Raw genomic sequence first — 25,000 nt, 5'->3', positions numbered from 1 at the left:
TGCTCAGAATAGTAGCACACACACACACACACACACACACACACACACACACACACACACACACACACACACACACACACACACCCTAAGTTGTACTCTCCAGTTGAAGGTTGAACAAATAACAGCGTAACCAGGATTTACTGAGTCACACCCTCACAGCTCACATGACCAGTGAAACCAGTGAAACCAGTGATTTGTTTTGTTTGACCAGCAGCTGAGAGTTAAAGCAGTGACTCCTCTGGTTGTATAGAAGCATATCTTCATGTGTTAAAGCTGCATTCTCTCTCCTGACCACCAGGGGGCGACTCCTCTGGTTGTATAGAAGTCTATGCTTCATGTGTTGAAGCTGCATTCTCTCTCCTGACCACCAGGGGGCGACTCCTCTGGTTGTATAGAAGTCTATGCTTCATGTGTTGAAGCTGCATTCTCTCTCCTGACCACCAAGGGGCGACTCCTCTGGTTGTATAGAAGTCTATGCTTCATGTGTTAAAGCTGCATTCTATCTCCTGACCACCAGGGGGCGACTCCTCTGGTTGTATAGAAGTCTATGCTTCATGTGTTGAAGCTGCATTCTCTCTCCTGACCACCAGGGGGCGACTCCTCTGGTTGTATAGAAGTCTACGCTTCATGTGTTAAAGCTGCATTCTCTCTCCTGACCACCAGGGGGCGACTCCTGTGGTTGTATAGAAGTCTCAATCTCTACTTTTCACAGTTTCTTTTCACTTCATGAAAGTTAATTTTCTGGGTATAAAAAAACAAGATGGCGGTTTTAAACGTGTCGCCCCAAACGTCCAACCAAAGATGGAGTTTTTAGAAGAAGCGAACAGAGTTGTGTGTTCGTCTTTGCTCGTTGAGTCCAGAAGACGAGGCTGCTGGTGGAAACGCTGAGTCACTGTTTGTTGTTCTTTATAAAAACTAAACCGGTTTCACAACTGGTTTAAAAGACGCCCGTTTACTTTACTTAACTTTTACATTTCAGACGTAAACATTTGACTTTTTACTTACTTTACAACTTTAGTTACTTCACAAATTCAGGTTTTTGCACACAACACATGTGAAGAGTTAACAAAATATGTTGTTTAGTTATAAATTAAACAGTTTACACAAATACAGCTGAAACTGAAAATCTGTCGATTTACAGAAAATTAAACAATTTTGCTGTAATAATGTGTATAATGTTCATTTAAAAGTACTAATACTAATATATGATTAATACTGTTAACAGTATTTATGTTTAAAGTGATGATTCTAATATTGTTAATATATTAGAAGATGTGTTAATAATGCTAATGCTAATGCTACTTCTGGTGTTGAGGTCTTTTTACAAACCCGATTAATAGAAAAAGTAATCATCAGATTAATCTATCATGAAATTAATGAGTTAATAATAACATTTATTTCCTTTTACTGATTGTACTGACACATTTTACAGTTAGAGTATTTTTAAAGTGTGGTACTAGTACATTTACTGAAGTAAAGGCTCTGAGATTCTCTTCTGTTTAATACCCAAAACAACCCCGTGTTTTCCTTTGTCGGCGTTCCCCAGCAGAGTGACGCCTCTGTGCAGAGTTGTGGGTCTTTGTTATCACCACAACATATAGTCAAAGCTCCAGGAATCAAACCTGCGTCACCGCAACACACACACACACACACACACACACACACACACACACACAGAAACCTGCATGGCAGCATAGCAGCGCAGCCTCAGCCGGTCTGGAAAACAAACACACCCTCTGAGCTCGCAGGACGACGCCCATCACCCGATAACACAACGACAGGTCAGGATGTTACCAGTTTATTAGGATATTACCAGTTTATTAGGATATTACCAGTTTATTAGGATAAAACCAGTTTATCAGGATGTTAGAGCTTCATCTGTGGAGCCACAGAAACAAGACTTAAGGTCCCAACAGGAACGAGGTAAAGTCAAGTATCTGGTTGTAAAAGTAGGACGACTCTTCATGTCAGAAGGTCTGTACGGTGGAGAAAGTCTCTTCAGGAGATGGAGGACCAGATGTTCAAGGGTTCAACCCAAAGAGACAAAGATCTTCTGAGCAGCAGTTGGACAAGAAGAGAATAAATCGTTTAGATTCAGTGTTTTATCCTGAACAGTCATGACAGCCCCGACCTCTTGGACCAGAACCTTGAGGGTTCAATAGCGACCTGGAGCTCGTCCTCCATCAAACCCCGGTCATGTGACCCTGCAGAGCAGTTTGAATCCTTCCATTCAAACTGTTTCAAAAGTACAATGACCATCTGCTTCGAGTAGAAACATCAACAGAACAGAAAACAGGATTGTTTTCCGTCAGGAAGCTTCTCTGAGCGATTAGTTCAAACCTGCAATCAGAGCCCCGCCCTCCATCCCATCATCATTAGGCGAACACATGATGTCCAGCATGTCGCTGAGTGGCTGAATCACGTTAACATTGATTTAACATCATTTCTGGGAACAGCGACTGAAATAAACTCAGCAGGCAGCCGGACGCCTCCACCGGCCGGCGGCTTGTTTTAAACGGAGCCGACAGGAAACAGGAAACATGTTTTAGTTTGACGATGTTCTGGCGCCTGGAGTTCATTTACGGTTTCTGCCAATTTAAAAAAGAAAAGGCGCTCCAATCGATCAGCAACTGGTTATCGGACGCCGTTCAGACGAGACGATTTCTCCACACACGTAAATAAATAATGCGACGCAAGTAATGACTTGATTAGGCCGAGCGATCGGCGATCTCATCGGTCGATATTGATTCCATTGATCGTCCATCGGCTCCCAGAACTCCTCCTCGTAGCGCCCACAACACCACTGTTGGTTATTAATCCTGATTGAAGCAACACGTTATGCGATTGGCTCAGAGACCAAAGAAAACAAATATTCCTCTAAATCAAGATGATGTCACGCCTGCCAACGTCTGTTTTAGCCTTTAGCTTAGCATGAGAGGGGGAACTGCTCGTCTGTAGCGACCAACACGATGCAATAATTGAGTTACGCTAAAACTGAACGAGCCAACATGGACCCACTGAGGTTAACGGGGACACAGGTGTGTGTGTGTGTGTGTGTGTGTGTGTGTGTGTGTGTGTGTGTGTGTGTGTGTGTGTGTGTAATGTTTAATCGTGGCAGCGTGATGGTGGGAAGCCGAGCGCAGCGCCTCGCCCTGACATGGAGCAACCTTTTTGTTTATGTGGGAGAGGAAGAGGAGGAAGAGGAGGAGGAGGAAGAGGAGGAGGAAGAGGAGGAGGAGGAAGAGGAGTGGGCGTAATGGAGAGCCTGAACACAACCTGTTCGACACAACTGACCGGTTGACTGGAGGAACAAAAAGAAGTGAAAGATGAACTCTGAACAATAAGAAATAAAGAAATGAAGTCGACATTAAAGTAGAGAGAGAGAGAGAGAGAGAGAGAGAGAGAGAGAGAGAGAGAGAGAGAGAGAGAGAGAGAGAGAGATAGATAGATAGATAGATAGATAGATAGAGAGAAAGAGAGAGAGAGAGAGAGAGAGAGAGAGAGAGAGAGAGCGAGAGAGAGAGAGAGAGATAGAGAGAAAGAGAGATAGATAGACAGACAGACAGACAGACAGACAGACAGACAGACAGACAGACAGACAGACAGACAGACAGACAGACAGACAGAGAGAGAGAGAGAGAGAGAGAGAGAGAGAGAGAGAGAGAGAGAGAGAGAGATATGAACCCATGAAACCAAATCAATCTAAAATAATATTGTGATTTAAACTAAAATAACAAAATGATGTAAAATATAAATATCTTGAGTTTCTATGTTCATTTTGCAGACTCACCCAGAAAAGCAGGTTGAAGAAGAAGAGAAGGAACTTGATGCATTTGTTCACAGCCATGGCTTCCTCCTGTTCTTCCTTTTCTTTACTCCTTTGTTCCTTCCTTCCTCTGTCCTCAGCGGCTTCTCTCTCGTCTCCTTCAGCGAGCTCTTCCTAGAGGAGCGACTCGCTCGCAGCCGCTCTACCTGTTCCCTTTGGCCCTTCCTCCTTCCCTTTCCTGGTCCCTCCTCCTCTGTCCTACCTCCTCCTCTCCTTGTCCTGAGCATTTCCTTTCCTTTCCTTCTTTGCGTACTTCTTTCCTACAAATACAGTTTAAAGGTGAAAACACAAAAACATGAACTGATCATTTATGATTTTAATCCTGATGAAGTACTGACACCAGGAAACACTTCAAAGTAAATTCAAGTATAAATACTCTGTGCAGTATAAATACTCTGTGTAGTATAAATACTCTGTGCAGTATAAATACTCTGTGCAGTATAAATACTGTGCAATATCTGTTTATATACTGCTTATGTTTATTGATATTCATTATAAATTCCCTGCAGCGTGAACATTAAAGGAATATCTTGTCTTATATTTCTTATTTCATCTTTTCTTAAATGTTTGTCAGAATGATCAGAAACTAATAAATGTTTTCTTTAACAAACTCGTATAATATTTTACTTCTTTACGTAAAAACAAAGTCCTGGAACATCAGCGTTGACTCATCAGTGAAATATGACTCCATGCTACCACCTAGCGTTAGCTGCACGCTAACACTGTCATTAACTTACACATGTTCAGCAGACGGCTGGTTAATATTTAACGATGTAAATAAGTGATGGTCTCACTGGTCTCACTGGTCTCACTGGTCTCACTGGTCTAACTGGTCTCACTGGTCTAACTGGTCTCACTGGTCTCACTGGTCTCACTGGTCTCACTGGTCTCACTGGTCTCACTGTGTTGACTATGAGGAGGATGAATGTAGGAGGCTGAGGGCGTCTCAGAGGTAAAGCTTTTAAAACTAACGACATGACTGTTAAATCATGGAGTTGATCACTGAAAGCAGAACAGACTCGTCACAGGAGAGCTGATCGTCTGTGTGACGCCGTGAACGACAACAACGACAACGAACGACAACAAACGACAACTTACGACAACGAACGACAACGAACGACAACTTACGACAACGAACGACAACGAACGACAACTTACGACAACGAACGACAACGAACGACAACGAACGACAACGAACGACAACGATGTGTGCATCGTTGTGTGCGATGTGTGCAGAGACACGAAGGCAAAATAGGACGAAGGAATATTAAACCCATAATAAAAGTTTAATATTCTACGTTCGTAAAAAAAAACATTAATTAAATTGAACCAACTGAAATTATTGAATTTAATCCGGCACAATAAATTAGGTTTGACGAACCTGAACAAACGAAGTTGATCCAACTCAAGTCGATCGCATTGGACCAACTCAACTACACAACGCTCACAGGAAGCAGTTTGATCCAGAACTTTATGAAGTTAGTAGAAAGTGTGTTTTCTTTTTAGTGTTCGCTCACTTGTGAGGACGTCGAGCGCCCGAGAGGACGGAAGGCAAACGACACTTCCTGTTATCCTTCTAGATATGGAGGAAGGCTGAGTTGTGGATAAACAACAGAAAGGTGTGTCGTGAGCTCACAGTGACCTTTGACCTGCAGAGTCCATGTCGGACAAATGTGCGTTTCCCGAGAATGAACTTTGACCCGAAACCCAAAATGAAAAGTGAAACCTGTAAAAGAGAGAGAGAGAGAGAGAGAGAGAGAGAGAGAGAGAGAGACAGACACACACAGAGAGAGAGAGAGAGAGAGAGACACACACACAGAGAGAGAGAGAGAGAGAGAGAGACAGACACACAGAGAGAGAGAGAGAGAGAGAGAGACAGACACACAGAGAGAGAGAGACAAAGAGAGAGACAAAGAGAGAGACAAAGAGAGAGAGAGAGAGAGAGAGAGAGAGAGAGAGAGAGAGAGAGAGAGAGAGAGAGAGAGAGAGAGCGATCAGAGTTCCTTGTTTCCTCGTTGGTGGATCCTTCCTCCCTTCCCCCCTTACAGACGTATTGTTCCCTCGCCCGGCGTCTTTGTGTCGGTGCAGGTGGAGGTTCACACCTCGCTGTCTGCAGGTGGAGGAGCCGTGAGGTCCAGAACCTTCTGGGTTCAGTTTGACTTCTCTCTGAACTCAAGACGTTCTGCGCAGAGCCGGGTCGTGCATGTGCCGTCAAGTCTGGTAAGTTTATTGTGTGTGTAAATAAGAAGGGGGGGGGGGTTGTGCGCTTCCGTCATTGTCTTTATTCCAGGTATAGTCGGAAAAGGTGAGTTTTTAGTTTGCGGCGGAAGATGTAGACTTACCGTCTTTTAGCTCTTTGTTTTGGTTTTGACGATCTCACCGCTCTCATTGCCGTCATCGGTCTCGGCCCGAAGGCAACCGGATGCTGAAAACATGAAGGATGAACGTCCATCTTTCAGGGCTTTCAGTGTCAAATCCTTTTTTACTTGAAGTCCTCGAGGTTCAGCAGCGCTTTCTGAGTCGTTGCTGCCAACAAAAGAACTGAGACGACGGTTTGCTGAGACTTGTCTGAACAAGATTTCTCTCCGTGTTGTAACTTCACTTCAGCAGCAGGTTTGAGGGTTTTGCTGCAGTCGGACATGAAGCGGCGACGTCTGTCAGAAGAAAGAAAGTCTCTGCGAGCTCCAGTTTAACCAGTAGGATCACTTAATATGGATCACTTAATATGGATTACTGTCATAACTGATTCTAGTGTAAGAGACAACAAAAAGTATATTCATTCATTCACAACTATTCATCACGGCTGAGATTCAACATGTCAGAATTCGTCTTTAAAAGAAGAGATTTGTTTTTTTTTGACGAAACTTTAAACCGTTTTTTGACCTCCTGCTGGAGAAAAAAGGTTCCTCCGGTCCAAAGAGGAGCTTTCAATCATCCGATTAGTACAACTGTGTTCTTTGTTTTCATAGAGAACCACAATGACGCCACAAGATCTTTGGAAAACTCTGGAGAACCTGTCGGAGGAACAGTTCAAGGACTTCAAGTGGTTCCTGAAGCAGGGCGACGTCCCAGAAGGCTTCCCGGCCATCCCGGCGGCCCGGCTGGAGAAAGCCACCCGGCACGACGCGGTGGACCTCATGGTGCAGAAGTTTGGCTGCCCAGGAGCTCTGCAGGTGACCACGAGCATTTTAGAGGAGATCAGCAGGAACGATCTGAAGCAGCGTTTGCTCAACACCGTCAGCTCAAGACGAAAAGGTAAGAGAAGAGAAAGTGAAACTAAGAACATCAGAGATGTGCAGAGTCCATCCGAAGCGTCGGCATGTTTTAGAGGATTGTGCATGACCATGTGTTTGTTTCTCCTCGCTTCAGACCTCAACATGAAGTCCGAGCTCGGGGCGACAAAGGCTAAAATCGAGCTGATGATCCAGGAGAGGCGGACGAAGATCTCCGAAATCAGCCGCTCAGCAGAGATCAGCAGTAAATCTGCGGACACGCACATCGCGGACAGCGAGCGGGTCTTCACCCTTTTGCAGCAGACGGTCAAGAACATCCTGGATAAGCTCGTTCAGGCGATCGAAGACAAGCGAGAAGCGACGAAGCAACAGGCCCGAGGACTCGTCCGAGAGCTGGAGCGGGAAATCTCCGCGCTGACGGAAAGAGGCGCCGAGGTGGAGCAGCTCTCACGCGGCGCCGAGCGCCCCGACTTCCTGCAGAGCGTCTCGGCCCTGAGCGCCGTCCCGCCCACCAGGAACTGGACGGGAGTCGGCGTGGATGTGCCGACGTACGGCGGAAGTGTGGGGACCGCCGTGACTCAGCTGGAGGAAACGTTTAAGGAAGAGAAGGAGGCGTTGGTTCGTAGAGTCCAGTTGAAAAGAGTCCAGCAGTTTGCGCGGGAGGTGACTTTGGACCCGGACACGGCGCACGGACACCTGGTGCTGACCCACGACGGGAAACACGTCCACTGTGGGGACGCGACGCAAAACCTCCCGGACAACCCAGAGAGATTCAACCCTGCTATAAACGTCTTGGGAAAGCAGAGTTTCTCTTCGGGGAGGTTTTACTTCGAGGTCCAGGTCAAAGGGAAGACGTCCTGGGATTTGGGCGTCGCCAGAGAGTCGGCCAACAGGAAGGGGTCCGTCTCGGCCAAACCCGAGAACGGCTTCTGGACGATATGTTTGAGGGAAGGACGTACGCACAAAGCTCACGATGTCCATCTCAATCTGAAGAGCCACCTGGAGAAGGTGGGCGTGTTTGTGGATTATCAGAAGCGGTCGGTGTCCTTCTACGACGTCGACTCTGCAGAGCTCGTCCACGGCTTCGCTGACTGCTCCTTCGCCGAGAAGCTCCTCCCCTTCTTCAGTCCCGGCCGTCATCACGATGGAGACAACAGCGCTCCTCTGGTCATCTCTCCTGTCGAATACGACCATTAGATGTTCTCACTCACCTTTACTTCTGCTGCTCAATCTGCAAATTAAGAAAACATCGCACACGTTGGTGACGTTAGTGACCTGTTTCCTCTGCTTGGGTCGTCGTAGGATCCACACATTAATTCCAATACTTGTGTTTTTTGTATTTTTTCAGCAAAGTCTTGGTAAAGAAATGTATATCTGCAGAAAGAAACCCGTTTTAAAAGATATTGTGATCATAACTCTAAACGTCCAGCATGATATGAGCAAAAAGGAGTTCCTCGAGAGCTCAGAAAACTCTTTTGTTCGGTGCCGTAACAACAACCCACAGACTAATGGTGCAACTTTTTAGAAAGATTAAGACCTAAATCATCGAAAACACAGGAACACATCGGCATGTTAGGAAGCATATTCAGTCAGAGAAACGTGTTTTTTGGTTCAAAAATGGAAGAAATATCTCATTTTCGCCCAGACAGTTTGATTCAGTCGACGACCACAAGGCTCTGCTTTGTGCCACATGACGGTCCAACCAGCAGAGAACGTATGGAGGTAGATTTGTGTCTTTTTTACCAAAGCAAATGTCTAGTTTGTAAGTAAATTATCTCCAAATCTTTGCTTATTATATAAAAAAAAAATTAAAAAATGCTCGAAAAAAAAAAATTGCCTCTTAAATAAAGAAATTTGCTTTGCAAAAAAAAAAAAAAAATGCTCTCAAAACTAAAATCTGGTCTCAAAAAAGAAATTTGCTCTAAAAAAAAAAAATGGAAAAAAACCTTTTTAGTTTTGGGATCAATTTTTAAATTGAGAGCAAAGATTTGGAGATAATTTACTTACAAACTAGAAATTTGCTCGTGTGAAAAAGACACAAATCTACTTCCATACAAACGGACAAAGAAAAGGAAACTGGCAGTGGAGGAGATCAGTGATGCGCTGAAAGGTTTCAGGATATGGATGTTAGTGCCGCTACATTCATCACTTCCTCTTTGACGGAGTGAAGCTGCGTTTGCTCCTCGACCAACATTCTGTCTTTGAATAAATGTATTTAGTATAATATATAATAATAATAATCCCTTCCTTCCTTTTGTCTGCTTGCTTTCCAACTCAGTCACCGTTGAAGCAAAGTCCTGTTCACAAGTTTCTATTCCCATGGCTGGACTTTCTTTTTTTAAACTTTTAAACTATCGCTGTAGCGCCACCTTCAGGACCACTAGCACACAAAGTCGTTGTATTTAATGTGTCAGGACCTGCAATGCCTTGGTGACACCGTGCATGTTAGAAGGAGTAGTCGTGAGTGTACTTGTTGATTTACTAGCTGGTACGGGTTAAATAAACACAAAGTGTTGTGTAACCAGTGCCTGTGTGCACGCGGGTCTGTTGCAGTGAGCGTCTGGCTGCTTGTGTGTCTGAACTGAGAGGTTTCCCAGCACAAGGGAGGAGACACGCTCCAGTTCCTCTAACAGGAAGTGGAGTGTTTAGACGCCAGGAGGCTGAGCGCCGCCTGCTCCTCACAACCGTTACGCCGTTGTTGGAATCGCTCACCAGAACCGCTGGATGTAAAAACCTCGACGCGTTTGTTCACTTTACTCCATCTGAAGGGACTGGAAGGAGGCGCTAACGCTAGCAGGGTGAGCTGCTGTCTGTGCTAGATGGTTAGCTTGTGTTCAAAGGAAAGAAAAGAAACAAACTCATCGTCTCTGCCGTCTCCTTTGTCTTTTGGAAACTTGATTACTGTCCTGAGATCAGCGAGAAAAGCCTAAAAAATGATCAACACTAAACTATTGTGGGACTTTTTAAAGGTTCTCAGCAAAGAGACTCAACGTAAACACAATGACTCAGCTTTGAGATAAGAGCCGGTGTGTTTTCAGCTCAGTACGCGTTTGGTGAGCACTAACATGTTTAGCCATATTAATAATGAGCTCCTCAGCGGGAGCAGTCGTACGTCTTCTGGACGCCGGCCGTGTTTCTTTCTGGTGATAAAAAGCTTCGTCTCGTAGCTTTCAGACGCATTTAAATCCTCTCACATTGACATAAACTATTAACTACAGTTATTCTGACAGCAAACTTCACTAAACATAAACTATGTGTCTGAAGCGATGACGAAAACCTCTGAGACGAACTTCACTCACACAACAGGAAGTAACAGGTAACCTGGTTAACTTGTAACCTAGTCAACAAGTAAGCTGGTTAACTGGTAACTCACGAGATGAAGCTTTTTATCCCCAGAAAGAAACACGGCCGGCGTCCAGAAGACTCATTCAACATGTTCCTGATCAGTCTCTGATGACCTCTGACCTCTTGTGTCCAACAGCAGGAAGGACGATAAAGGGCAGAATCTAACCCTCATGACTTCCTTGCAGGTTTTCAGTGTCTGGCGTTGTTGACTGAGCGTTCATTAAGTGCTGTTGAGGTACGTGAGATAAAAGTGTTCTGAAGGTTTAGGTTTGAGCCCCATTTATGGTTTTCCTGTGAGAAAGTAAAGGGGGAAAAAAAAGTCAAAATTTGATCAAAAAGGGATTATGACAAAAACATTAAAAGAATAATTCTGACAACAAACAAAAAAATTGATGACATGAAAAAATTATGACAAAGACCTGATTATTAATTAATAAAAAAGGCATTAAAAAATACATATTAACGAAGACCAAAGAAAATAAAAAATAAATAAAATTCAAACCAAAAAAAAAATTCATAATGACAAAAAAAAGAAGTTATAATTATGACAGAAAACAATGGAAGCCCATCTCCGCCCGAAAAAAAAAAGAAAATTAGGACAAAATTTTTTTTTGAAAAATTCGGACAAAAAAAAAGAATTGACAAAAAAAAAAAATCTGAAAAAAATAATAATTCTGACCAAAAAATAAATAAATTGGACAGAAAAAGCTTTTCAGTTACACTATCCCCAAGCAATATGAAACTGAATGTAATAACATGTATATAGCCTCGTTGGGACAGCCATGTTCACATTTTCTGCCTGAATTATTTGTAAAATCAATAAAAAAAGATTTTTAAAAAAGCATGATAGTCATGAGACCTTCACTGACTTCATGAACTCAGTAATTGCAACAACTGAACGAGAACATCTTCCTGTAAACTATCTTATCTTCCTGTAAAGGCTTCCTGCAGGCAGATAGTTTTCACCCTGTGGACCCGAGAAGGTTTAATCTGCTTGAAGAGTGTGTTCATGTGATGAAGATGTGTTCCATGTCTGTGCCTCAAGAGTTTAATCTTAACAGACGGTCAGTGAAGGTCACATGACCTGTGTGTCTGTGCTGTGGAGATAACGGAGCAGAGTTTGAGGACGTTAAGAGAACGTTTGCTGATGGTGGAGCCTTCAGTCCTGAATGAACCTCACAACGAGCAGCATGACGTCTGGCAGCTTTCCTGACCCAACTTTTTTTTGTCATAATGATTTTTTTTTCTTAATTTTTTTTTATATATTGTTTTTCTTTTGGTCTTAATTTTTTTCTTTTTTTTTTTTTTTGGTCTTAATTTTTAATTTTTTTTTGGTCTTAATTTTTTTTTTTTGGTCTTAATTTTTTTTGGACTTTCTTTTTTGTCACGAAAAAAAAATTTGGTCTTAATTTTTTTTCGTCATTTCTTTTTTTTTTTTGGTTGTCATAATTTTTTTTTTTGTGCAAATATGACTTTTCTTGTGGCGGAAATTAGCTTCCATAAAACGATGGCGGCGTTACAAGAAGTTAAAAGTTGCTGATTTTTTTTTTCTTCAGAAAAATCAATATTTTCCTCCGATTTAAAATATCCCATTACTTTTCAGAATGGGAGCCAACATGGTGAAAGTTGAAGAGGAGCTCTTGAACATCCTGCGAGACTTGACAGAAGAAGAGTTTAAGATCTTCAAGTGGTACTTGAAGCGGGACGGCGTCCTGAAAGGCTCTACAGGGATACCAGTGGCTGAGCTGGGGAATGCAACAAGAGAAGAGACGGTGGACCTGATGGTCCAGAAGTATCAGGGTCCTGGATCTCAGGAGGTAACCAGGGAGATTTTAAAAAAGATCCCCAGGAATGATCTGGTGGAGCGTTTCCAAAGTTTAATCAATGGTAAGTTGGGGGTAGGTAAAAAATAGAAACATCTGAAAATGAGTATCTCAAGACCAAACACACAACTCACAGAGACACACAACCCACCACAAGACACGAGGTGCCTGGTTCTACCGCTCGGTTGACCTCCTGGATTTGCGTTGTGCGGTATGATGCAAGGTATGCTGAGGTTAACCCTTTGTTCTCGCCCTTGTTTTAGATGGTGATGCCCAAGAGGAAGAGGTTAAAACCAGGAACCCCAAACTGAAGTGGGTCCAGCAGTTTGCGGTGGAGGTGACCCTGGACCCCGACACCGCCCATCCCAACCTCATCCTGTCCGTTGATGGGAAACGAGTTCATCACGGCGACGTGACGAAGACACTGCCGGACAACCCCAAGAGATTCTCCAGATGTGTGAACGTCTTAGGGGAGCAGGGGTTCTCTTCAGGGAAATCCTACTTTGAGGTTCAGATTGGAAACAAATCCGGCTGGAATCTAGGGATAGCCAAAGGGTCGGTTGAAAGGAAGCGCGGTATCTCGCTTGAACCTTGTCATGGTTTCTGGACTATTTCTTTGGACAACGAGGATGACGATCAGGCCATCAACGATTCTTTTGTTCAGCTCCCGAGGAACCACAGTGTTCAGACGGTCGGGGTGTTTGTGGATTACGAGGACGGCCGCGTCTCCTTTTACGACGTAGACTCTGCGGCGCATCTCCACTCCTACACCGACTGCTCCTTCACCGAGAAGATCTTCCCGTTCTTCAGTCCCTATCCCAACGACGACGGTAGAAACTCGGCCCCTCTGATCATCTCTTCTCTCGATAGCCCGACGCCAACGTACGACTTTGCCGATGGAAAAGATTACAAAGAAAAGAAGGCCCAGCTGAGGAGCGTCCAGCAGTTTGCCGTGGAGGTGACTCTGGATCCTGAAACGGCTCATCCCACGCTCATCCTGTGGCCCGATGGAAAGCAAGTGAGTTGTGGGGATGTGTACAGGAACCTCCCATACAGCGCCAAGAGGTTTCAGAAATGTAATTATATTTTAGGGGAGCAGAGTTTCTCTTCAGGTAGATTTTACTTCGAGGTCCAGGTGAAAGACAAGACCGCCTGGATCTTAGGCGTGGCCGCCACAGAGTCCATTGACAGAGAAGAATCTCTAGAGAGAATAGAGCCCTCGATGGGTCTCTGGACGGTGTCGATGGGCAACGACCAGAACGAATCTAATGACGACCAGTCAGTGGGCATCCACACGGACACGCCTCTCCACAAGGTGGGCGTGTTTGTGGATTACGAGGACGGTCTGGTCTCCTTCTACGACGTCGACGCTGCCGAGCTTCTCTACTCCTTCACCGACTGCTCCTTCGACGAGAAGCTCTTTCCTTTCTTTGGTCCCTGCTCCAATGACAACGGCGTGAACTCCGCCCCCTTGGTCATTTGTGCCGTCAACCAAAACGATTAATGGTTCACGTCGATTAGCGCTCTGATGAGCTCGACCAGAGACGTGCTGCGAGTCACCAACATGCAGCGGAGTTATGAAGCTATGAAGCGTTTGGATGAGCAGGTTTTACTTTTGTACCGTCGGGTTACAAGCCGCGCCTTCGCTGGGTGTTTCCACTGTAGCAAGCTAGCGCTGCTGCTAGCGCTGCTGCTAGCGCTGCTGCTAGCGCTGCTGCTAGCGCTGCTGCTAGCGCTGCTGCTAGCTTCCTGCAACGTCGCAGTCCCGCTACCTTCGGTGGTTATCGGGGAGCTAGCTGGTTAACCTATAAAATAACCTATGAAATGTTCATGTATTACAACTATTTAACAAAAAGAGGCGACAGGCTGAAAACCATCTATCTGATTTGACTCATATCATTCAACAGTTTTAAATTAACTGATCGTCTGCTTATTAAACATTTGTGTGTGGTGTGACAAACTTATTCCAAATAAAGATTTCCAGAAGAAAATGTGTGATTGTTTCGATTTTTACAGGGTTTGTTTAATTCCATGAAGACTTCACTTTAATATCTGAAACAGCTTTTTTTGTACTAATGATAATATAAACAACGACAACGACACACTTCCTGTTTTGTTAAATCTGTATTTCCAATCTTCCATAATAAGACTTTTTCTTTTGTTTTGAACAACAAACTAAAATAATTACGAAATCCAGTCGCTCAAATATTTAACATGTTATACATTCTTCAAGCTTCTTCCTGCTGTGTGAACAAAAATATAAAAATAAAGAACTTTACAAACTTTTCTTGTATTTTCAGAACCCTGAGACTTTGAATGCATCTTTAAACAGCATAAAGGTAGAAGTACACGCCTTTACAACAATGTAGAAGTACTTGACTTTACAACAACGTAGAAGTACTTGACTTTACAACAGAAGAGTACTTTAGCGAGGTAGGAAACCTTCAGTACTCGCGGCCGAAGCGCTCGTTGACCTTGAGGACCGGCAGCTGGAGGACGAGTCCGATGAGCATGAACTGCCTCGGCCCCGTCAGCCGGACCAGCTCCATCCTCAGCCGGCCCTCTGGCTGCAGGAAGCGCAGCAGGAAGTGCTCGCCGGCGTAGTCATCGGACGGCGGCGTCACCGCCGCCGCCACGAAGACGGACGAGCTGACGCACCAGAAAGGCTTCTGGAACTCGTCCAGCAGCGTCAGAGACAGGATGCAGCAGTTCTGAAGCACACACACACACACACACACACACACACACTGTGTTACGGCCTGGCGTGTTCTTCTTCTGTGGTGCGCGTTGCTGTGTTGTGGCGTGTTCTTCTTCTGTGGTGCGTGTCTCGTACCTCCACACAGCCGTCCAGCCCCTCGCTGCTCCAGGGCAGCGTGATGCTGCCGGACAGAGCGCGGTGCTGAGACAAGTCCTTCCTGTCGACGACCCTCAGCTCCAGCAGGCCGTCCTGCACTGAGAGCAGACAGGTAACCTGGTTACCAGGTAACCAGGTTACGCGGTAACCTGGTTACCTGGTAACAAGATGAACTGTTAACCAGGTTAGCAGTTAACCAGCTTACTTGTTGACTAGGTTACAAGTTAACCAGGCGACCTGTTACTTCCTGTTAACCAGAATACTTGTTACTTCCTATTAACCAGGTTACCTGTTAACCGGGTTACCTGTTGACTAGCTTATCTGTTGACTCGGTTACCTCTTACTTCCTGTTCACCAGGTTACATGTAAACCAGGTTACCTGTTGACTAGCTTACCTGTTGACTAGCTTACCCGTTAACCAAACTACCTGTTACTTCCTGTTAATCAGCTTACCTGTTAACCAGGTTACCTGTTGACTAGCTTACCTGTTGACTAGCTTACCTGTTGACTAGCTTACCTGTTGACTAGCTTACCTGTTGGCTAGCTTACCTGTTGACTAGCTTACCTGTTGGCTAGCTTACCTGTTGATTAGCTTACCCGTTGACCAAACTACCTGTTACTTCCTGTTAACCAGCTTACCTGTTGAGCAGCTTACCTGAGTGGCAGCGCAGCTGCAGGAAGGTCCTGGACATGATCTTGGCGGCGTGGTTGTGCAGGACGAGGTGCAGCGAGTAGCCGTGCAGACCGGACGCCGGGTCCGAGTGATCCATGTAGGGAAGCTGGGCGGGCTCAGAGTACGGGCTGCAGGGAGGGACAAACATCGTGGGGGAAGCAAAGCTTCACGTGAAATGCTCTGTACTGTTTGGTCATAATAAATACATACAAAAGTACATATTTAATATATACTACAAACTTAAATAAACAAAAAAGTAAGATTTATAATGTTTATTGTCATCCTCATGGACACAGTAGAGCTGCGTTGGCGTGTCGTGGCCAGCAGAGGGCGCTGCTGCTAAAGACTCACCAGACTGGAGATCCCAGCAGGCTTCTCTCCACCAGCTGGTGGAAATGCAGCGACACCATGATGAAGAGCACGGAGTCTTCCTCCTGCTCTCAACACATTGATGTTTTATAATGTGATTATAGCAACAGCTGATTGGCTCAGACTGAAGGTGCAGATGACCGATGTACACAGAAGTATATGCATTTGTAAATATAAATAAATAATATGTATACTATCTAAACAAGATCACTATGTTCAAATACTGATCCTGAACATGATCAATATGTTCATAAACTTGCCCCCCAGGTGCCGATGGAGACGCCGGGCTGGAGACTCCTCAGCTTGACGCCGCCGGCGTCACCAGAGAGCCGGCCGGGCTGAGACCTCACGTCCAGCTGGAAGAGCAGAGAGCGCCAGCCGGGCCTGAGGAAGAGGAGGAGGAGGAGGAAGAGGAAGGAGTGGTATCGTTTACCTTCAGCAGGCACTCACTTTCACTGAGCAGAGCCTGAACGCATCATGCTAACGTTACTAGCTCTGTTCCCGCTGGTTCTCTGTTAGCGGTGCTGCTAACGTTACTAGCTCTCCTCCTATTGGTCTCAACAGTGATTGGTTGTTTACAAAGTCACATGACCAGAGGCCAGAGCCATATCCAAGACCTCCTGGTCACGTGACCTCCTGGTCACATGACCTCCTGGATCCTGGAGTGTCTCTCACCTCGCCGTCCCCTTGCGGACTCCGTGCAGCGAGAGGCTTCTGATCTCAGGGTATCGGACCACCGGTCCTCCCCTGAAGAGGACGATCACGGAGGAGTCGAAGAAGTCCGCTCGGCTCGGCTCCATCGTGACCTTTGACCCCGGCTCTCTGCACAGAGTCAGCTCCCAGCTCACGTTCAGGTTCCTGTGGAGAAGAACCGGATACCTGGAAGGTTCCTTCTGGAGAGTTCTGTGTCAAGGTGTGAAGGATATAGAGGTGTGAAGGTGTAAAGGTGTAAAGTACTTCAGGGTGCGGCCCGTCATGTCAGGTAACCCGGTGAACGGGTTGACGTCTCTCTTCTCTCGCCGCCACTTCTTCACTTCCTGTCCAGCCAGAGACCTGAAGTACATCTTCTTCCAGTAGCCCGCCGCCCGATGCTGCTGCGCCTCCTCTTCTTCCTCCTCCTCCTCCTCATCATCAGCCACCGCCGGCTTAGGTCTCCAAGTTCGACTCCCAAAGTGCGACACGTACATCTTCTGCCAGAGGACGCTGGAGGATGATCAATAATAATTATTATATTACGGTACAGCCTAAAAATAGACATCAGGCTGCAGCTGCTTCACAGTTTCAGCTCCTGTTAAGAAGCCGAACCTCCAGAAGCTTCACAGTAAAAATACATCCAGCAGCTTCACAGTAAAAATACATCCAGCAGCTTCACAGTAAAAATACATCCAGCAGCTTCACAGTAAAAGTACATCCAGCAGCTTCACAGTAAAAATACCTCCAGCAGCTTCACAGTAAAAGTACATCCAGCAGCTTCACAGTAAAAATACATCCAGCAGCTTCACAGTAAAAATACCTCCAGCAGCTTCACAGTAAAAGTACATTAAGCAGCTTCACAGTTAAAGTATTTCCAGCAGCTTCACAGTAAAAACAGGAAACATGACATCACATGATCAGAATCAGATAGAAAACAAAGGAACACCATCCGGTTCTGACGTTTAATTAAAACTCGTATTCTCGGTCAGACTCACTTGTCGGCGGCGAGCCGGTGGAAGAGTTTGGCGACGAGGCCGACGCAGCACAGCGAGGACGCGTCCAGGTGGGACAGGATGTTCAGAAGAACCTCAGACGGCAGCCTGAGAACCGAGAACCAGGATTACACAACAACACATTTAACATACATAGGATTATATGTTTTATGTCAGAAAACCAGTGGTGGTAAAATGGAAGAATTATCATGTAAACAAACTATTTTTATCCCTAAAAAATGTTTTGGGGTCATTAAAAATGCTTAAAATCATTGTAAGTATATTGAATTAAGTTTGTCTGAAGTTGACAGGGTAGTGTTGTGTTTTCATAAAGTTCACATTGTTTTCTACTTCATTTCATGTTTCTGCAGTTTTACATCAAGAAACGTTCACTTTCCAAAGTAAAAGTTGAAAATTGCTTGAGCCCAAAAATTAAAAAATCGAGCATTACAATATATTTTTTAATTATGTGTGTGTTGTTTTTTTTTAAACATCTTACTTTTCAATTGAGTTTTCTTCAGATTGAGAAGTTCCCATCTGAAGAAAATCAGCTTCATATTTCTTTACTGTCGGTTCTGGCCAACTGGAATACAAGTTAAAAAGACGTTTTTATACAGGATAAGTATAAATATTACTCTATATTCTTGGTAATCATGTAAACGGGTCCTTGCCGCCGGCTGCCCGCCGCCCTGAGGCCGCAGTTCGGGTTCTGCTTCCTCCTCAAACCCTCAAAGAAACTCGCAAAAAACTCTCCCCGTCCAGCCGCCATTTTGGATCCTCTCGAAAAATCCGCCAGAAACGACAGCTTCCGGTCCGGTTTTATTTTCAGAATAAAACACCTGATCGTGTCCGCGCGGCCAGACCGCTAGATGGCAGTGTAGTGACGGAACTCTATCGCTTAATTCAACCATTAAATTAACATTAATCATTTAAATCATTATTTTTCTGGATGTATTATTCTTGAAAGAGCCCTTTGTTTATTTACAGGACAGTTAATTACTGAATAAAACATATTTAGAAAAGTATTTTATCCCTGTTACCAACCTTTATTTATTGTTTTATTAAGTAACCAGTTGTTTTTAAATAATTTATTAAACACTGGAGGTGGCAAATATTATAACACGTCATTAGCTTGTTTTATTACTTATTACGTTTTATTACTATATATATATATATATATATATATATATATATATATATATATATATATATATATATATATATATATATAATATATACCTATATATATATATTTTTTTTTTTTAAATGTTAAAAAAAATAAACAAAAAATATACACATATAAATCTAAAGAAATATTGATGAGCAAAGATTAAATATTTAACTGATTAATTGCATGATATTTCTGTGATTAACAGCGATTGATCACATTATTTTTATTACCCTTTTCGGCTCACTGCTCGACTCGCTTCAGTGATCCGTGCATGTTTTATTTTTCCTGGGTAAGTCTCAGTAAACATTTAAAAAGTAGGTGTGTCCATGTTCTGTCCTCGATCCTGTTGTTATTTCTGCTGGTGTGAATGTGCGTGTATGTGTGTGAATGTGTGTGAATGTGTGTGTACATGTTACGTAAGTCGCTCTGTAATTTAACTAAAAGCCGTGAAACCTGAGAACACGTTAGAGTCAACACGGCAGCGACACTGAGAACTCACTCCCTTGTCTCAGACGTAAACCATGCTGTTGGTCTCCAAGCAGCCAAATAAACAACCGCACTTTGTGTCAGGACCATGTCCTCATATGGAAAACACACTGGAGGCAGAACACCGCTCTGCTGCACCTGGAGCCGCATGTTCTGCAACAGGTCGGGTTGTATAGAAGTCTGCCACCAGAGGGCGACTCCTCTGGTTGTATAGAAGTCTATGCTTCATGTGTTGAAGCTGCATTCTCTCTCCTGACCACCAGGGGGCGACTCCTTTGGTTGTATTGAAGTCTATGCTTCATGTGTTAAAGCTGCATTCTCTCTCCTGACCACCAGGGGGCGACTCTTCTGGTTGTATAGAAGTCTATGCTTCATGTGTTAAAGCTGCATTCTCTCTCCTGACCACCAGGGGGCGACTCCTCTGGTTGTATAGAAGTCTATGCTTCATGTGTTAAAGCTGCATTCTCTCTCCTGACCACTAGGGGGCTACAAGGTGATTGACAGGATTCTCCTCATTCAAAGTAAACTTCTGTTCATTGGTTGCTAAAAATGATGAAGGATAAAATCCAAGATGGCAACAACTAACTGGTTGTGTGTTTTGGTTCCCTGGCTGAAGAGATGTTTCTCTCAGGAGGTGGTGGAGACCAAACACAGAGCTACTGAGGATACTGGACGTCGGCACAAGAGGCTCCTGAAGAACCGCCATGTTGCTCTGTAGCTGCTGGATGAGGAGATACGCAGCGGTTTGACAACAAGGACCAGCTGTGTCCACCAGAAGTCAGATGATGAGTTTCAAAGCTCGTTCTGGAACTTAGAAAATCAATTAAAACGACTTTAATGAATCAAATAAATGTGTTTCATGTTATTCGTTGCAGCACAATAGACAGACTGCAGAGGTCAGACACGGATCAGGAAGTGTTGGAAAAGGCAAAAAATAATACTAAAGAAATGGATTAAAGAAGTTCAATTAAAAAAAAGTATACACAACCATACACAATCTACACAAGTCCATAGAGATTTTGAGATTGTTCAGGACTCAAAATGACAGTATAGTATACAATAGTACTATATTATACTGTATACTACACTGTAGTATACTACACTATTCTATACTTTATCATTCTAAAGAATACAATAGTACTATAATATACTAACTGTAATATATTATACTGTATACTTTGAAATACAATATATTATATTATACTATACTGGCTTTACTAGTAAAATGTACTATTCTATGGAATACAATAGTATACATAGTAACTGTACTATACTATACAACAGTAATATACAGTATTATACTGTATACTATATTATACTTGCTTTATACTGTACTTTACTATTCTATAGAATACACTTGTACCATATTGTAGTAACTGTACTATACTATAGTATACAACTGTATACAACTGTGTACTATAATATACAATACATTATACTATAGTATTATTATAGTAACTATACTACAGAAGAAGAAGAAGAAGAAGAAGAAGAAGAAGAAGAAGAAGAAGAAGAAGAAGAAGAAGAAGAAGAAGAAGAGAGGAAGAGGAGGAGAGGAAGAGGAGGAGGAAGGGTGGATTGGATTAGAGGAGGAGCGCAGGGAGGAGGAAGAGGAGGAGCTGCAGATGGAGGAAGAGGAGGCGGCCCGTCCCCGTCGGTCTGTGTCCAGAGGAGAGGAGCGGCCGCCATGTTAACCAAGAAGCCCGGAACCTCGGTCCTCCCAACGGGTGAGCACAGCCTCTGTAGCCGGCCCGAGGGCGCCGGAGCCCGGCCCGTGTGGCGGCGACGCACCGCCGGTCCTCCCCGGCCCCCGCTGCTCGGTACCTCCCGTCTCATTCGGCCTGAATCTGAACGAACTAACGTAGAAAAACAAAAAGAAAACACACCCGAGCAAACGGCTGGAGGCGCTTCTCCAGCTGCACGTCACGTCGCGTTTAACCGTGTTTGTGTTTTTATCGCAATGTCGATTAACCGAGAGGAAGGAAGCCAAACGCTGCCGGTTATTTATACCTCACAGCTCCAGACGAATGACAGCCACAGTAGCGACGGGTCCGCGTGTTATTACCGTTTATAACCACTGTCAGTGTGTTATTACCGTTTATAACCACTGTCAGTGTGTTATTACCGTTTATAACCGCTGTCAGTATGTTATTACCGTTTATAACCGCTGTCAGTGTGTTATTACCATCTATAACCGCTGTCAGTGTGTTATTACCATCTATAACCACTGTCAGTGTGTTATTACCATTTATAACCACTGTCAGCGTGTTATTACCATTTATAACGACTGTCTGTATGTTATTACCATCTATAACCACTGTCAGTGTGTTATTACCATTTATAACGACTGTCTCAGTGTTATTACCATTAATAACGACTGTCCGTGTGTTATTACCATTTATAACCACAGTCAGTATGTTATTACCATCTATAACCACTGTCAGTGTGTTATTACCTTCTATAACAACTGTCTGTATGTTATTACCATTTACAACCACGGTCAGTGTGTTATTACCATGTACAGCGACCGTCAGTGTGTTATTACCATCTATAACGTGTGTTATTGACTGCTATGTCTTTAGGGGCTCTGCGTGCAGTGGGACACGGTTTTAGTATCTAATAGTTGTTGCTGGTATTTAGTGTTTTTTTGGTGGTATTTGGTGTTTTTTGGTGGTTGTTTGTGTTTATTTGCGGTTGTTTGTGTTTATTTGCGGTTGTTTGTGGGTGTTGTTGGTTTCTGTGGGGAGGTTTTCCACCATTTCTGGGTGATTTCTGGCCTCCAGCTTCGGGTCAGAGGTCAGTTGGTTTGTATTTTGGGTTTTTAAAGTCATTTTGCTGCTTTTATTACAGCTGTGGGCTCGTCTTCATTGTCGTACTTTGACAAACACGCTCAGTGCTGTGAGCGAGCTATTATTAGTAAATTATGGCCATTTAGAGTCAAATAGACCATAACGCATGGTAAGCTTTAGGGCGGGGCTACAAGGTGATTGACAGGTCAACACCAGACTCATCCTCAGTCCAGATACAGTCACTTCCTGTTCTCTGGTTGCTGAAAAAAACAACATGGCGACGACCGTAATCCAAGAAACAAAACCAAACAAACAAACTGGACAACATTGAGCTGTTTTTGTGACAAAGTAATACACAGAATACACAGAATACACAGTACTATCTAGATGAAGAAGGCAGTGTAGACAGTACGGATCAGTAGAGACCCAAAAGGCTCGCGGGATGCGAGAAGCAGCGTTCGTTAGAAGACGTTCGTCTTCCGCCTCGAGGGGGAAAACGTCTCCGGGCGAATTTGAACTCTGACGCGTCGACAAAAAAACGCCGGAAACGAGTTCCAGGCGAAGCGTCTCGGTGCGATTGTTCGCCGGATTATTCTCCAAAACGCCAGAGGACGAACAAACCAGATGAACTGAGGAGACTCACAAGAGTCAAAGAGTCAAAGACTCAATAGAACCACGAGGAGGAGCTGGAAACTCCTTTCTTCATGGCCACTGTATCACCTTCATGCAGAAGAAAACAAAAGAAGAAAAGCATCAGCTGGAATATGAAGAAACAAAGGGAGAATATCCGTAAAGTATTTCCTCAAATGCAGCTTTTTTAAGACGTCACATGCCGTCACGTGACCGCCGCGTGCCGTCACGTGCCGGCAGAGACAAACGCCGTCTTCACTATGAAGCTTGTTTGAAGCCGGCAGGTCGTCTGTCGCGTGGCGTTCGTTTGTTGATGCATCATTGCAGCTCACAGAGGATTCTTTCTCATATTTGCAGATATTAGCGCCATTAGCTCGCTGCTGGTTGTCAGTGTGACGGCTTGTTTCACCAGGTCATCGCGCTGTGGTGAATACGCAGCATTGTGTGTATTTTTGGGTGGCGTGTTCTTCTCATGCTTCCACTTTAGTGCATGTCTTCATCTCTTCCCGTCGGCTGCCTGTTGACAGTTTACGCCGCTTCATGCGTGAAGAGTTTTGTTTCATTGTCCCAGTTTCATACAAAACAAACACGATAAAGCTTCTATTTGATGTGTTAATGTTGACGGAAAAGTGAACACAAACAAATAACAAGCAAAAGATATTGAGTGTATTTTGAGTACGTTCACTGTGAATGTTTTTATGCAAACGACCACGACGATAAGAACAAGTAGAAGAACATCACCACCATGTCCTAAATGAACATCAGGCTGTATAGAAGAAGACTTGAAACTAGAGATTGAGACATAAACTCATTTTTACAATGTTTACTGAGACTTCTATACAACCAGAGGAGCCGCCCCCTGGTGGTCAGGAGAGAGAATGCAGCTTTAACACATGAAGCATAGACTTCTATACAACCAGAGGAGTCGCCCCCTGGTGGTCAGGAGAGAGAATGCAGCTTTAACACATGAAGCATAGACTTCTATACAACCAGAGGAGTCGCCCCCTGGTGGTCAGGAGAGAGAATGCAGCTCTAACACATGAAGCATAGACTTCTATACAACCAGAGGAGTTGCCCCCTGGTGGTCAGGAGAGAGAATGCAGCTTTAACACATGAAGCATAGACTTCTATACAACCAGAGGAGTCGCCCCCTGGTGGTCAGGAGAGAGAATGCAGCTTTAACACATGAAGCATAGACTTCTATACAACCAGAGGAGTTGCCCCCTGGTGGTCAGGAGAGAGAATAGAGCTCTAACACATGAAGCATAGACTTCTATACAACCGTAGGAGTCTCCTGGTTGTGTAAGCTCCCTGTCGCCCTGCACCTGTCCTGCTGTGTACGAGGTGTGTTGCCTCCAGCTCTCCGTGTCCTCTCTGCATGTCTTTGGTCACGTTGCTGCAGATTTTTTTAATTTTTTTTTCCTCCGCCCGTCCTGTCGGGCTGCATGCCGGGCGTGCTCGCTCGGCGCTCTGGCATTTGCAGCTCGGTGTCGAGTTCACATCGAGCGCCGCTGCTCTCTCTCGGTACACGTCCCGGGTACTTTGTCATGTACTGTACGCTGCAGAGTAGTACAGTGTCGTTAAACACCGGCTTGAGTTACAGCAGCGCTGGATCCCATCTGGACAACATGACACGCCAGAATGAGATGTACCGACGCCAGATTATTATTTTAAATAACTATTATAATAATGATAACACAAGCAATACATATGAGTTATCAGTTACATTATCAATGCACCTGACAGTTAGTCACCTCATTATCAAAAATACAAAAGTATTTAATACATTTTAAATGAAATAAGTATTCAATTAACAGCAAATCTCCACATTAAAAACATATGTATTTTAAAATATTTGTCATTTGTTTGATAAATGAAACAAAAGTATAAATGAGTGAATGTGCGTCGATGCCGATCAGAACATATTGAGACGTATTGATCGCGTGTTTGCTTTTGGTTTCTTCCGTCACGCTGGATCCTCGCTGTTAGCCGGATTACAGATTAGAGGCCACCTGTCTGGACGGTGGCCTGTGAGGGTCACTGTGTATGTACGCCTGTTCTACCAGCGGATATTTATAAAATGCCAAACGAGTCTTCATCAGGACGCTTTACCTGA

At 44.2% G+C, this 25,000-nt stretch overlaps 5 protein-coding genes across 8 annotated transcripts in view; 3 read left to right on the top strand and 2 right to left on the bottom strand.

Annotated features, from left to right (window-relative positions):
• The window catches only part of LOC137791582 (tetraspanin-8-like), a 9,638-nt gene extending 3,035 nt beyond the window's left edge, over window positions 1-6,603 (bottom strand). Inside the window, exons 1-2 of the mRNA XM_068586633.1 lie at window positions 6,169-6,603; window positions 3,791-4,086 (exon numbers count right to left, since the gene is read on the bottom strand). Coding sequence (XP_068442734.1) covers window positions 3,791-3,847 — 57 coding nt within the window. The 5' untranslated portion in view covers window positions 3,848-4,086; window positions 6,169-6,603. The remainder of the gene's footprint in view (window positions 1-3,790; window positions 4,087-6,168) is intronic.
• A 201-nt stretch (window positions 6,604-6,804) lies between these two features.
• On the top strand, window positions 6,805-8,517 carry LOC137791818 (nuclear factor 7, brain-like). Its single transcript, XM_068587002.1, has 2 exons — window positions 6,805-7,081; window positions 7,196-8,517. The coding sequence occupies exons 1-2, from the start codon at window positions 6,805-6,807 to the stop codon at window positions 8,254-8,256; spliced, it is 1,338 nt and encodes a 445-aa protein (XP_068443103.1). The 3' UTR covers window positions 8,257-8,517.
• Window positions 8,518-8,991: 474 nt separating this feature from the next.
• Window positions 8,992-14,203, top strand: LOC137791265 (zinc finger protein RFP-like). 2 transcript variants are annotated; one of them, XM_068586011.1, is made up of 4 exons: window positions 8,992-9,857; window positions 10,590-10,639; window positions 12,008-12,291; window positions 12,491-14,203. In XM_068586011.1, exons 3-4 carry the CDS (start codon window positions 12,009-12,011, stop codon window positions 13,729-13,731), a joined length of 1,524 nt encoding a protein of 507 aa, XP_068442112.1. In that variant the 5' UTR covers window positions 8,992-9,857; window positions 10,590-10,639; window position 12,008; the 3' UTR covers window positions 13,732-14,203. The 2 variants fall into 2 exon arrangements, with proteins under 2 accessions (XP_068442112.1, XP_068442113.1); XM_068586012.1 differs by lacking the exon at window positions 10,590-10,639.
• A 133-nt stretch (window positions 14,204-14,336) lies between these two features.
• On the bottom strand, window positions 14,337-18,583 carry LOC137791664 (F-box only protein 15-like). 3 transcript variants are annotated; one of them, XM_068586772.1, is made up of 10 exons: window positions 18,480-18,583; window positions 18,308-18,391; window positions 17,812-17,916; window positions 17,081-17,326; window positions 16,799-16,981; window positions 16,384-16,507; window positions 16,106-16,188; window positions 15,737-15,882; window positions 15,061-15,179; window positions 14,337-14,938 (listed from the first exon to the last, which is right to left on the bottom strand). In XM_068586772.1, exons 1-10 carry the CDS (start codon window positions 18,575-18,577, stop codon window positions 14,672-14,674), a joined length of 1,455 nt encoding a protein of 484 aa, XP_068442873.1. In that variant the 5' UTR covers window positions 18,578-18,583; the 3' UTR covers window positions 14,337-14,671. The 3 variants fall into 3 exon arrangements, with proteins under 3 accessions (XP_068442873.1, XP_068442874.1, XP_068442875.1); XM_068586774.1 differs by having other exon boundaries at window positions 14,694-14,938; window positions 15,061-15,198; XM_068586773.1 differs by lacking the exon at window positions 18,308-18,391 and having other exon boundaries at window positions 18,444-18,583.
• A 2,472-nt stretch (window positions 18,584-21,055) lies between these two features.
• dyrk2 (dual-specificity tyrosine-(Y)-phosphorylation regulated kinase 2) overlaps window positions 21,056-25,000 on the top strand; it is an 11,075-nt gene continuing 7,130 nt past the window's right edge. The window contains exon 1 of the mRNA XM_068587005.1: window positions 21,056-21,192. Within this exon, the coding sequence (XP_068443106.1) occupies window positions 21,153-21,192 (40 nt within the window). The 5' untranslated portion in view covers window positions 21,056-21,152. The remainder of the gene's footprint in view (window positions 21,193-25,000) is intronic.

The sequence above is a fragment of the Clinocottus analis genome, unplaced genomic scaffold, assembly GCF_023055335.1.
Source record: "Clinocottus analis isolate CAN_PGR_092001 unplaced genomic scaffold, fCliAna1.0.p SCAF_20, whole genome shotgun sequence".
Classification (NCBI taxonomy): domain Eukaryota; kingdom Metazoa; phylum Chordata; class Actinopteri; order Perciformes; family Cottidae; genus Clinocottus; species Clinocottus analis.
This window is presented reverse-complemented; position numbering and strand designations above follow the sequence as displayed.